The following is a 13,938-nucleotide window of genomic DNA, read 5'->3' on the forward strand; positions in this document are numbered from 1 at the left end:
CAGAAACCAGATGGCAGTTATAAGAGTCGAGGGACATAAAAGGGAAGCAGTGGTTGGGAAGGGAGTGAGACAGGGTTGTAGCCTCTTCCCGATGTTATTCAATCTGTATATTGAGCAAGCATTGAAGGAAGAGATGTCTTGTGACACTTAACCAACTTCGGTTGACGAAAATGACGGAAAACATTCAAAGAAGATCACAAGAACAGCGCGCTTCCTCACGAAATCGGTTAGTCAGCGGGAGAACATCACAGAGGATACTTGTCCGCCGCTCGTGGTCTCGCGGTAGCGTTCTCGCTTCCCGAGCACGGGGTCCCGGGTTCGATTCCCGGCGGGGTCAGGGATTTTCACCTGCCTCGAGATGACTGGGTGTTTGTGTTGTCCTCATCATTTCATCATCATCCAGGAAAGTGGCGAAATTGGACTGAGCAAAGGTTGGGAAATGGTACGGGCGCTGATAACCACGCCGTTGAGCGCCCCACAAACCAAACATCACACCCCACAGAGGATACTTTTTCCTTTTTTTGTTTTTTTTTAATATTTTTCTGACTTCCAATTTATGTCCTCAGTTATTTACTGGCTGTATTCCAATTCCAATCTCTGCTTTCACCTACAGCTTAAAGCCTCTACAGTTCAAGTACCACGGATGGTATTTCCTGATGCCTAAAGTCATGTCCTGTCATCCTGTCCCTTCTTCTTGTTCTCCATAAGGTCCTTTTTTCGCCGACTCTGCGAAGAACATACTTATTTCTTATCTTATCAGTCCAGCCGATTTTCAACATTCTTGTGCAACACCACGTCACAAACGCTCCGATTCCCTTCTGTTCCGTTATCCCCACAGCCCATATTTCTCTACCATACAATGCTTTGTTAGAGACGTACATTCTCATAAATTTCTTCCTCAGATTAAGGCGTGTTTGATACTAGTAAACTTCTGTTGCTTACAAGTCCTTACATGGATAAGAAATAAAAACTTTGAGGTTCGCTGATGACATTGTATTTCTGTCAGAGACAACAAAGGGCTTGGAAGAGCAGTTGAACGGAATGGATATTGTCTTGAAAGAAGGATATAAGATAAACATCAACAAAAGCAAAACGAGGATAATGGAATGTAGTCGGATTAAGTCGGGTGATGCTGCGGGAGTTAGATTAGGAAATGAGACACTTAAAGTAGTAAAGGAGTTTTGCTATTTATTTAGTATTAGAGGGCAGCGTGGAGGGTAAAAATCGTAGAGGGAGACCAAGAGATGAATACACTAAGCAGATTCAGAGGGATGTAGGTTGCAGTAGGTACTGGGAGATGAAGAAGTTTGCACAGGATAGAGTAGCATGGAGAGCTGCATCAAACCAGTCTTAGGACTGAATACTACAACAACAACATAAAACGCCTGACACACAGCCAAGTAAAATTTGAAACTAAACTGAAAACGTTCCTCTTTCTTAACTCCTCCTATTCCGCGGAAGATTAACTAGTACTGAACGTGTAAATGGAGATGGGTATGAATTACACACTAACATCTGTCTCTCTTTAATAAAAAACGTAAAAACTAATAAACGATCAGCGTGGAGGCATTTTATAAACAAAAAATTATGCCAGTATATAGTGACTGAAAAGGTGACAGAGTTATTGGCGAGAAATATTGCGGAAAAAGAAGCAAACAGGCTACTGTTGGAAAGGTAGGTCTGCATCTTATACAGTTTAGGCTATCATTACTAAAAAGTTACCCACTTACATGTTAAACCAAAATAACGGATCTAACGCGTTTGAGGACATTCCCTTAATCATATTTATAGCACTCCATTATGCTGGAAGATGATTAAAAAATTATATCGTTCTTTTACCCTGTGAGTTGCTACTATTGGCCAAACACTGAATGATTCATCATAAGCAAGATTTCTAATTGAGAAGATGGGTTAATTACAGTGAGACTAATGCGCTGACAATCTAATAAAACAAGAACTCTATTCTCCATAGAGATATTCCTCTACACAGTTCTGTTTCTTTGACATTTCAATAATCATTCACTTTTTCGACATGCACAAGATACGACAACATGCTTCCTTCTTTCCTCACTGCACACGCTTATTGGCTAGCAAAGAACATGCGAGCGTGAACACTAAAAATATTTTGCATACGAGTTGAAAGCCGAAAATGTAACAAACAAGAAGCAGTACCGATACCAGTAAGCAAGCAAGCATTGGTTTCGGAGTTCCAGTTTTATTTGCTATCGATTAAATTACAGTAAAATTGAAATTAAATAGATTACGAAAGCAAGCTTTTCACATCACCTCCTTCTGTTGCAGGTTATTCGAAATATAGCAGCACAAAACAAGTTAACGAAGCCAAATGTGTTGTATTACTAGAGCAAATACACACTCAAGAACAGAAATACGTTCGAAACTGCCTTTCTGACACTATGTTATTCATGTAAGCTCTATAATTTGTAGTATTTAAAACATGTAACGCCCACGTGGCAGAAATAATAAACAAGATGCAACCGTAAACAGTAGTCTGCTAGTGTTTTGGGCTACTTAAAATGGCGGCAGGCCCCGCTCAATCTAGCATCAAAACAACGTACAGTCTGTAGTGCCACCTCCCTTCTTTTTTTACCTCCACACCCAAGGTAGTGTTATGGGCCCTTTGTTTTTCTTATCTACATAACGATTTGGGAGACAATCACAGCAGCCGTCTTAGGTTGTTTGCAGATGACGCTGTCGTTTATCGACTAGTAAAGCGTTCAGAAGATCAAAAAAAAATTGCAAAATGATTTAGAGAAGATATCTGTATGGGGCGCAAATTGGCAGTTGACCCATTTCGAAAAGTGTGAGGTCATTCACATGATTGCTAAGAGGAATCCGTTAAACATCGGTTACGAGATAAACCAGTCAAATGTGAAGGCCGTAAATTCAACAAAATGTTGAATGAGTCAAATCTGAAGGCCGTAAATTCAACGGAATGCCTAGGAATTACAATTACCAACAATTCAAATTTGAAGTAACACATAGAAATTGTCATGGGAAGACTAACTGAATATGTAATAGATCTACTAAAGAGACTACCTACTACACGACGCATGACCGTCCTCTTTTAGAATACTGCTGCGCGGTTTGGGATCCTTACCAGACAGGATTTACGGAGTACATCGAAAAAGTTCAAAGAAGGGCAGCACGTTTTGTATTATAGCGAAATAGAGGAGAGAGTGTCACTGGAATGATACAGGATTTGGGGTGGACATCATCAAAACAAAGGCGTTTTTCGTTGCGGCGGAATCTTCTCACGAAATTTCAATCACTTTCTCCTCCGAATGCGAAAATACTTTGTTGACGCCGACCTACATAGGAGAAACGATCACCATAATAAAATGAGGGAAATGAGAGCTCGCACGGAAAGATATAGGTTCTTCCCGCGTGCTGTACGAGATTGGAATAATAGAGAACTGTGAAGGTGGTTCGATGAACCCTCTGCCAGGCACTTAAACGTCATTTACAGAGTACCCTTGTAGATGCAGATGTATTTCCATTGTAAAAAATACATATTTGGACTGAGACGTCAACTGCTTTATAACAATAGTTAAATGCAGAATCTTTTATACATTTTGGAATGCGTAACTGCTGTAATTAAGAGTTGGGATTAATTAACTGAAATAATTTAAGACAAAGTGCAACGTTGTTATTATCTGTGTAACGAGTTACGAGGTGTCAGTTTTACGCGGTAGCATACGACTGTCAAGTCAAATTTTCGTTAATAGTAATTTGTACGATATATTTGTTTGTGATGTGTTGATGATCTCTATAATTATTTATGAGCTTAACTCAAAAAGATCCATGGGATCGTGATATTATAATGGAAAGCTTATTTACCAATTCGATCAGGTACACGAGTGCTGATTGTTTTCGGAATTGCTCCTACAGTGTTTCAAAGAAATTTTATCTTCAGAGAGGTTAAATTGAGATCTACGGCGCCTCTCCATGAATTATTACCAATTTATCGCATCTATATTTTTTGTTTTCGATTTCCTCACGTCGGGGTTGGAGTGACGTCTGAAAGTGTCATCAGGGCTAGATACGTGGACACTCGCAGGCGGCAATTCCGGCACAATGCACTTCGCTAACAAAGTCTACTCAAAAAATCTTGAACAACAGAATAACAGCTCCAGCTGAGGCACTTCTTCAAGGAGATCAAATTCGATTTAGAAAAGAACGTTCGTGTAGTGTCAGTAATTCTACAACAAAAGGATTCATAGAAAACAAAGAGAATTTAATCTTGAAACTCATACTGCCTCTCTAAATTTAGAAAAAACTTTCCATAGTGTTGATAGCAATAATGAGACAGTAGCTACTCACCATACAAGGGTTATCAAAAGCTTATATCTTGGAATAAAAATATTATAAATACAGGGGAGGAAAGGACGTGTAAGACAAAAATTAATTAGGGAATGATACAAAGGTGTTCTCTTTCATCCACTCTTTTTAACATCTGACTACCTTCTTAAAAATCAGAATTCAGGTGGTTATCCTGGAATTAAACTACGTAAACATACTCACGTAAGTCCAATTGCATTTGCAGATGACAAAGAGTACAAACAAGTGAAGGTGACTTCCAAATAGCAATATATCAATCAAACAAAATATGTACAGAACATGATTTTAAAATTTCATTACATAAGATTAGAGTTGCGATCTTTCAAAGTAAATACCCACTGTGGTCGAAAACAGAAATGAACAACAAAATAACTGAACAGGTGATTAAAAAATCTAAAATTATCAGTGTGTTGACAAAATGAATAAAAAATGGAACAATAAAGAGGACAAAAAACCCGAAAAAATACAGAAATTAATCTGTATGAAAGTATGGCGATACCATTAACGTTGCGTGGAAGTGAGAGTTGGATAAATAAAGTGAAGGAAGACAGAAAAATGCAAGTAGCAGATATGGGGCTCATATGGAGGGTGATGGGCTGCATAAGAAAAGATTTAATGCAAAATGAAGAATTAAGTGAGTACAGAAATAGGTGGAAACAACATGTATAAGCAGAATGAGAGAAGAAAGACTATGAAAGAGTGTCCAAAACTGCAAGCCGAAAGGAAGAAGAGACACAGGCTGACCAAGGGAACGAACGACAGAAATATTGTGAAGACGAAAAAGGTAGACGCCTAATCCCTATATTAACAAGCTGCATTACTTTCTTAAATCTAATTTGTACAGGATAAAAGTTTTCACAATTTTGTATCTATATTTACATTCAGAAGGATGTAGGTTGCAGTAGCTACTCGGAAATGAAGAGGCTTGCTTTCTTAAATCTAATTTGTACAGGATAAAAGTTTTCACAATTTTGTATCTATATTTACATTCAGAAGGATGTAGGTTGCAGTAGCTACTCGGAAATGAAGAGGCTTGCTTAGGGTAGAGTAGCTCGGGGAGCTGCATCAAACCAGCCTTTGGATTGAAGACCACAACAACAACGTATTTACATTTAACAATATTTCTCGATATACTAATAGCAATTGAACCAAACAAACATTTACAGCCCATTCTACACAAATATGATGGAACTCGAAATATACCACATAATAATCATTTGTCATTACATTAATTGCAGAATATGTGATACTCTAATCTTGTCTTACCTGAGATTTCGTCGCTTCCAGCTAAATCTGTGAAACTGTACTTCCCCTTATACGAAAACAAGTAGAAATACACTGGCGCTCTGTCTTTGTATCTCCCGACAGCGTCGACTGCGGGCCAGATGAAAACGGAATCTGAGAAAAACTAGGACAAAAAATGCCATTAGACACAACGTCAATTAAAGAAATGATAATACTAATTATTTGATAACATGGAGAATGCGGTGCCGCATTAGTGACCCGAAAAGTGTTTATGCTGAGCAGATCAAGGTGGAAAAAGATGTCACAAAAAGCAGAACAAAAGACAGGAACAGCGTTTAAAATGCAGCATGTCAAGGCGTTATATCGACGAAGAATTCGTTACGTCAGTTGTAGATACGTGAAAGCCTTATGCGTGTATTAGCATAAATAAAGCTGTACAAAATGTAGGAAGTTGCTGTATTTTTTCTAATAATGAGTTTTTGTATTTAGTTGAAGAGTACGACTAAATGGATAAAACAATAAGCAATCGGGTAAATACAGCCTGAAGCACTTTTGGTAACAAGGATGCCTGAAAAGAAAACGTTTACGGCAAAACGAGTGAATTGGGTAAGGAATTACTGAAGTAGATAATAGAAATGAAAATTAAATGAAGGCGAGCGGAATATATGTCAAGGCAGATGTACCTTAGTTTGTTACGAGGGTCGTTCAATAAGTAATGGAACACTTTTTTCTCGGTAGAATTCGGTTGAGAAGATATGGAATTTGTTATGGGAAAATGAGTAATGTTCCCGCTTCAACCCCTACAGTTTCACGAAATTCTGATAGGTGGCGACGATGTAAGTATCTTTCAAAATGGCGTCTGTAACGGAGGTGCGTTCCAAGCAGAGAGCTGTCATTGAGTTTCTTTTAGAGGAAAACCAAAGCACCGCAGATATTCATAGGCTCTTGCTGAACGTCTGCTTAGATCTGGCAGCGAACAAAAGCAAAATTCTGTTCGATGTCCTCCTTCATGGTGCAACGATCATCTCTGAAATGTATTGTGCCACCCTCAGGAATCTGAGAAATGACTTCAACATGTTCGTCATCACAAAAACGCAAACTAAGTTCTTTGGCATGACGAAGCAAGGCTTCACACAAGTCTGCGCACCAGTGAGTAGCTCAGAAAACGTCCTTGGACTCTTCTTCCTGTTACACCCTACAGCCGTATCTCGCATCTTCCCAAGTCCATCTATTTGGTCCAATGAAAATTGCACTCTCCAGGAGGCAGTACTTGGATGATGGACAGGTTATTGATGCAGGTTCCGACATCTACCATTAATGGTTTCATGGCGGTATAGAGGCCTTCCCAGTAAAATGGCGTAAGGCCGTCGCATTGAATGGAGATAATGTTTAAAAATAGGGTTTTGTAGCCGATATATTGGGGAATAATACAAGTACTGGAATCCTGAATAAAACCAAACTGCTTTCAAAAAAGAAACGTATTGCATTACGTATTGAACGCCTCTCGTACATGTTCCACGGATCATTTCAAAGACTCTTTCATCGAAACTGTGTGGAACGAGTCGATTTACGGGATAGATATACATGATTAATTAATGAACACGTTATTATTGTAGTCTTGCTCATGCGTCTACACTTAACAAAGATTTTTTTTAAAAAAAACCTACCTATCAGTTTTGAAGCAGAAATTCGTCAGTGGAGTAATAGGAGTTGTCCAGAAGAAATGGTTTTAAAATTTCCTTTGCTACCTCTCATGATATTGGGCCAATGATAAAAAATTTTTGCTGCTTCATACTGAACTCCTTATTAAGCCACTGACAGCTTTAATTATTGGTAGTAAAAGTCGTTTTTCCCTCTAGTGTTATAGGTATGGACATCACTGTTCATCTCAAATCGAGAAGAATTATTTATAACGAATACCCTTAGCGGATACATGTCTTATGACGGCGCAGAAAAAATGCCTACCTCTTTGAAGATGTACCTACATGAAGTCCGTGGATGAACACCACTGCTCGCTTTTGTGTAATCAATGCTATCTTTATATGTGATGAGTTACCCCCGAAAAATATTCCATTAGACATTACTGAGTAGAAATACGCAAAATACGTCAAGAGGCTGATTCATTTGTTTCCAAACTTAACAGTTATACTAAGAGTGAAAGTAGCTGAACTGTTTGAGAAGCTCAGTATCATGCTTCTTCCACGTCAAGTTTTCATCAATAAGTACGCCCAAAAGTTTGGAGAATTCAACCCTATTTACTGACTCTTGTTCACATACTACATCAGTTGTTCGTATTAATTTATTTGTTGTACAGAAATCAATACAGTGTGAGTCCTCAATATTTTAGGACAGTCCATTTTCTGAGAACCACTTTATAACTCTTACGAAAATACCATTTATCATCCCTTCTACTGCTTTGTCTCTAATGTATTTACTATAACACTAGTATCGTCTACAAAAAGTAGCAATTCTGCTTGTTGAATATTAAGTGGAAGTTCATTTATATACACAAAAGGAAAGGCAAATGTCCAGGATTGAACCCTGTGGGACACCCTTTGTGATATTTTCCCTCCCACGCACTAAAATTTTCTGCCCTTCCAAAGTTTTTTGAATAATTCAGCATAATGTTTTGCAATCTGTTTGTTAAGTATGTTTCAAACAAGCTGTGCGTCAAGTCAGTGTGACCATGTAAGAAAAGATAAGTTCTTTTCTGGTTCGTAAGAGACAAGGAAAGTCAGAGGTGATCTAATGGAAGCTAATTAGATGTGATTACAAAGCATGCTTGGATGAGATGGATACGTATTTATGATTGACGATTACGATTATCGCTTCAAGACATATCTGAACTGGAACGCTATATGTAGGCGAACGCTTCATATAATCAGCTTGGGTCTTATACTGCTAAACTATTGATTACTATAATACGCAGAGGTACTGAAAGGACAGTTGAGGAGACATTGAGCAAAGATCAATAAGAACATAACGACTGCCAATGATCCAGCTGCCAAATCAATAACAATAGTAACAGGGGTGTCACCACGACTTCCTCCATGAGATAGTAAGGGTTGTGTTACAAACCGTCTTCAATTTTTTTTTTCACGTATACGCGTCAAATCAGTGATACACGATGGTGTTCAAAAGAAGTAAGTAGCGATGAAAATCGAGTAATGAATCTATAACTAACACGAAAACAGTGATATTTTCCAAAAGTGTAACAGAAAGACTTGCAACGACTTCTGACCACAGCCATGTCAGCTTTCTGAGTGAAGTGGGTAAACCTAAAAACATTGTGCAACGATTCATTCGAGATTGTATTCGTATTGAGGATGGACTTGTTATCTCTTTGAGTGTTGCTATCTGGATAACTCTACAAGGACGTGATAAAGACTCCCGTTGAAGGGTTTACGAACATGTGAAGAGGTAGTTCTCAAAAAACTGTGAGTTGATGCCAGGGCTCAAGATTGTGAAAAGGTCACAGCAGCTCAGTGTCAGAGCTGTAAGTTACAAATGATATTTTAATCAGGATGTTCTTTCCAGCATGTTATATTATCGCTATCAGTAATATAAGACCCTTGGGTTCGAGGCAAATGGTCTACCAATGAATGCATACAGCTGAACGCCATCCAAAATCCCATACCGTTTGCCGCCCACTCTCCAAAGCTAAGCATTCTGACACACCACTCCACCTCTTTCCTCAAAGCAGTATTTACTCGTTCTATGGCTATCTAGTTCAAATTTTTCCAGTTTAAGTCCAGGCACTTGTAGTGGAGTGCAGTAAGTGCACTGCACTATCAGTTAGTGTTAAAATACCATAACCACATTCACTAGCGAGATTTCTGTTCTTGATCAAAGTAAGGAATCATTTCAAGACATGCTGAATTGCATGAATAGTTGTAAGACGACGTGGTCTCCTGACCTTTATTGCTTACATATTCCGCCCTCACAATCATATTCCTCACATCAAGAAGCTTCATTCGAACCAAACTCGATAAGATAAAGTCAATGTTGTGTGAATTCATGTACACAATAAGCAAATAACAAGTAAATCGCACATGCGCAATGAGGTTGAAATACTCGAGGCTCGCATACACAGACACATTCAAGACATGACAGTCACAAAAGAACTAGTGCGGGAGAGGCAAACCGCATGCCAGCAGGCTGGTCCCTTCAGAGGACGAGTCAACCTATCTACATCAGCCGGCGACTGCTCGCAGAGCAGACAGCGTTTGCCCGAGTGAAAGGGAGAACGACCCCGTGTTTGGCTTAAAAGCAAATTCCGCTACATTGTGTGGGAGTGCCCAGCCTACGCATTCTTTACAAACATAGCACACAGTTTCAGAGGTTTTCACAAGAAGACAGCAAACGCCATCGCCGATGCTACAGATTTCAGGATAGGTCGTCTTAAATGAAACGTCATTCTCCCGTTTTAGAAGAGCAATGCTAATTAGCAGATGATATTCCTGATGCCTTGAGCTGAACGAGTAATGGAAGATACCGAAAGATATACCCCTTCACGTCTGGCGTGGAGAGGAGCCATTCCGTTGTCGCTCTTGGAGCCAGAACATGCAACGAGAGTGTGTGTGCTAATACATGTACTCAAAGAGCAAGGAACAAGTCTCTCCTCAGTACTTCACTGGGAGAGCACCTCTGTTGAGAGCGAATCGGAGTGCAACTCTATATTGAGTCCTTGTAATTAAGCGTTGTCCACTGTGTTGGCCGCCACACTTACTGTGCGGTGTGAACGGACAGAGTTATAATTAAACGCCTGCGAGCGAATTTTTGAGTGGCATCACGATGGACTGGTTATCTTACCAGTGTAACACGCCAATACTTAGACTAGGGGCGAATAGGAATCCTTGACTTCATCAATGTGTAGGGAGAGTTTGATTGGCGAAGGTCAATCCAGATAGAACGAGAGTTATCTTATTTGTCAGCAGCAAGCGGCACATACAGCAGTTATCACAGCTTATGGTATTGTGTGCTAAAGCTCTTGCGTGCCCCATGTTTCCAAAACAGCAGAACTCTTCACTGCATTTGACACGTGACAGCCTCGACCGTACCTAGCAACATTCTAATGGATAATTATTCAAGTTGAGTAGGCACGGCTATCAGCCATTCTGCCAAGTCAATAACAGTCTTGAACTTTCTATAGAAATTTCATTAGCGAATCCTATCCTCAAGAAGTAATTTCACATTCCAAAAAGAACCCGGAAATGACTTGTTCAGTTCATAACTAAAAGTGGTATTGTGATTTCTCAGAATATTTGCAAAAAAATAATAATTTTCGTTAGTTTTATGTTTTCCTTACACTAACTAGCACTACTCCAGTACCCAAGTATCCCACTAGTTACGTAAGAAATTTTGTGAATTTTTGTGTCATTTCCTTACAGTGGACGACTCCAGAAGATATTTATTGCTGAAAGTTTTTCAGGCATTTCTCTTTAGAACGTCAGGAGCGTCTGTCTGACTTCTGTAGTAGTGTGGGGGTGGAAATTGCATCTTGCAGGAGCCACAGGGTAAAGGGTACATCTCAGATTAATCCGTTGCACAGAATGACAGAATAGCACCCACACATTCACCACAGAAAATGGCGACCCTGCCAGGATAGGTAAAATTCAAGGTGCATTCAAGTTCTGTGGCCTCCGATTTTTTTTCTCCAGACTGGAAAGAGATAGAAACATGTGCATTGTTTTAAAATGAGGCCGCGTTCATTGTCAATACGTCCCAGAGATGGCAGCACCGTATGACAGATGGAATTTTACTGCCAGCAGCGAAAATGAGAACTGTTTTAAATACTTAAAATGGCGACGTTTTCCTTACTTGAACAGCGTGCAATCATTCGTTTTCTGAATTTGCGTGGTGTGAAACCAATTGAAAATCATCGACAGTTGAAGGAGACATGTGGTGATGGAGTTATGGATGTGTCGAAAGTGCGTTCGTGGGTGCGACAGTTTAATGAAATCAGAACATCATGTGACAACAAACCGAAACAACCTCGGGCTCGCACAAGCCGGTCTGACGACATGATCGAGAAAGTGGAGAGAATTGTTTTGGGGGATCGCTGAATGACTGTTGAACAGATCGCCTCCAGAATTGGCATTTCTGTGGGTTCTGTGCACACAATCCTGCATGACGACCTGAAAATGCGAAAAGTGTCATCCAGGTGGGTGCCACGAATGCTGACGGATGGCCACATGGCTGCCCATGTGGCATGTTGCCAAGCAATGTTGACGCACAACGACAGCATGAATGGGACTTTCTTTTTGTCGGTTGTGACAATGGATGAGACGTGGATGCCATTTTTCAATCCAGAAACAAAGCGCCAGTCAGCTCAATGGTAACACACAAATTCACCGCCACCAAAAAAATTTCGGGTAACCGCCAGTGCTGAAAAAGTGATGGTGTCCATGTTCTGGGACAGCGAGGGCGTAATCCTTACCCATTGCGTTCCAAAGGGCACTACGGTAACAGGTGCATCCTACGAAAATGTTTTGAAGAACAAATTCCTTCCTGCACTGCAAGAAAAACGTCTAGGAAGGGCTGCGCGTGTGCTGTTTCACCAAGACAATGCACCCGCACATCGAGCTAACGTTACGCAACAGTTTCTTCGTGATAACAACTTTGAAGTGATTCCTCATGCTCCCTACTCACCTGACCTGGCTCCTAGTGACTTTTGGCTTTTTCCAACAATGAAAGACACTCTCCGTGGCCGCACATTCACCAGCCATGCTGCTATTGCCTTAGCGATTTTCCAGTGGTCAAAACAGACTCCTAAAGAAGCCTTCGCCGCTGCCATGGAATCATGGCGTCAGCGTTGTGAAAAATGTGTACGTCTGCAGGGCGATTACGTCGAGAAGTAACGCCAGTTTCATCGATTTCGGGTGAGTAGTTAATTAGAAAAATAATCGGAGGCCTTAGAACTTGAATGCACCTCGTAGGTAAGCTACCAGGATAGGAAAGTGTCAGGATAGTTAGGTACGGCAAGTCGCAGCAGTAGCACTTTGAAGAACTTTCTTGTTGTTGTTGTGGTCTTCAGTCCTGAGACTGGTTTGATGCAGCTCTCCATGCTACTACAGTAAAGCTGCATGCCCTCGGGAAAAATTACGGCTGTAGTTTCCCCTTGCTTTCAGCCGTTCGCAGTACCAGAACAGCAAGGCCATTTTGGCTAGTGTTACAACGCCAGATCAGTCAATCATCCAGACTGTTGCCCCTGCAGCTACTGAAAAGGCTGTTGCCCCTCTTCAGGAACCACACGTTTGTCTGGCCTCTCAACAGATATCCCTCCGTTGTGGTTGCACCTACGGTACGGCTATCTGTATCGTTGAGGCACGCAAGCCTCCCCACCAACGGCAAGGTCCATGGAGCAATAATATGAAGAATAACAATTCTATAATTGATTTGTGCAGCCTATTACTACGTAATCTAAAATATGGTTCATGGGGAGGAGAACTTTCTTTCAGGTATTAAATAGCTATTTGCATAGATTGGGATCAGAATAGATACAGGTAGTGAAGAAAGCAGAATTGTAGGGAAAAGGGCGTGTGCTATTGTGTTAGAAAATGTTGCATTTTTTTACGATTTTTGTGTAGCTGTTAGGGCATAGGATTTTCAGGTGATAGGCACAGACGCAGAGTGATGCAGAGACGCAGTGTGACGCAGCATCATGTAAGTTAGAATTAAGAAATAACATTTTTCTCCCTTTGCAAGCGCACAGGTGGAGATTGGAGACTGTGGCAGAGCAGACAGAACTTTAGCAGAGAAGTCACGATGTTGTTGTTGTTGTTGGTTCAACCAACTGGTATGCGGTCGTACAGTTTTGTAGATAGGGTTGTGGTGTGTTGAAAGAATCTCCAAATTAACGAGAGCACAAGCCAAAAGGTTACGTGAGAGACAGCAAGTAGACAAGATGGGGGAGAATCAACCAGATAGACAGCAAGTAAACGAGCTTATTGATAATAGGACAGAAGGTGAACCTGAGAATAGGACAGACGGTGAATCTGAGAATAGGACAGTCAGGGAGCTGCAGAATCAGCAGGCTTAGTTTGACTGGGATAAAATTGAGACAGATCAGACAGATGGGAATCGAAGGGACGAGAACATCGAATTTCCAGAATATGAAATTGCAGGTAGGGCACATTCTGAGCCAGAAATAGACAGCCCATGTAGGAAATGGCAATGATTAGAAGCGAAACGAGCACAGGAAACTCGTTTGTTTGCCGCATATTCAGGGACAGAATATGCGCCAATACAGTCAATGAATCGGCAGTTAGCTAACGTTCAAAGAGAAGTAGACAGTGAGGAAGATGGGGAACATTTAGAATACGTCGAACCTAA

General features: G+C 40.5%; 1 protein-coding gene across 2 annotated transcripts in view; it reads right to left on the reverse strand.

The window, feature by feature from the left end:
* The window catches only part of LOC126174799 (juvenile hormone esterase-like), a 257,536-nt gene that overhangs the window by 165,234 nt on the left and 78,364 nt on the right, over positions 1 to 13,938 (reverse strand). For both annotated transcript variants that reach the window (XM_049921171.1, XM_049921170.1), the window contains exon 8: positions 5,626 to 5,767. In XM_049921171.1, the coding sequence (XP_049777128.1) occupies positions 5,626 to 5,767 (142 nt within the window). The remainder of the gene's footprint in view (positions 1 to 5,625; positions 5,768 to 13,938) is intronic.

Source organism: Schistocerca cancellata, chromosome 3, assembly GCF_023864275.1.
Source record: "Schistocerca cancellata isolate TAMUIC-IGC-003103 chromosome 3, iqSchCanc2.1, whole genome shotgun sequence".
NCBI lineage: Eukaryota > Metazoa > Arthropoda > Insecta > Orthoptera > Acrididae > Schistocerca > Schistocerca cancellata.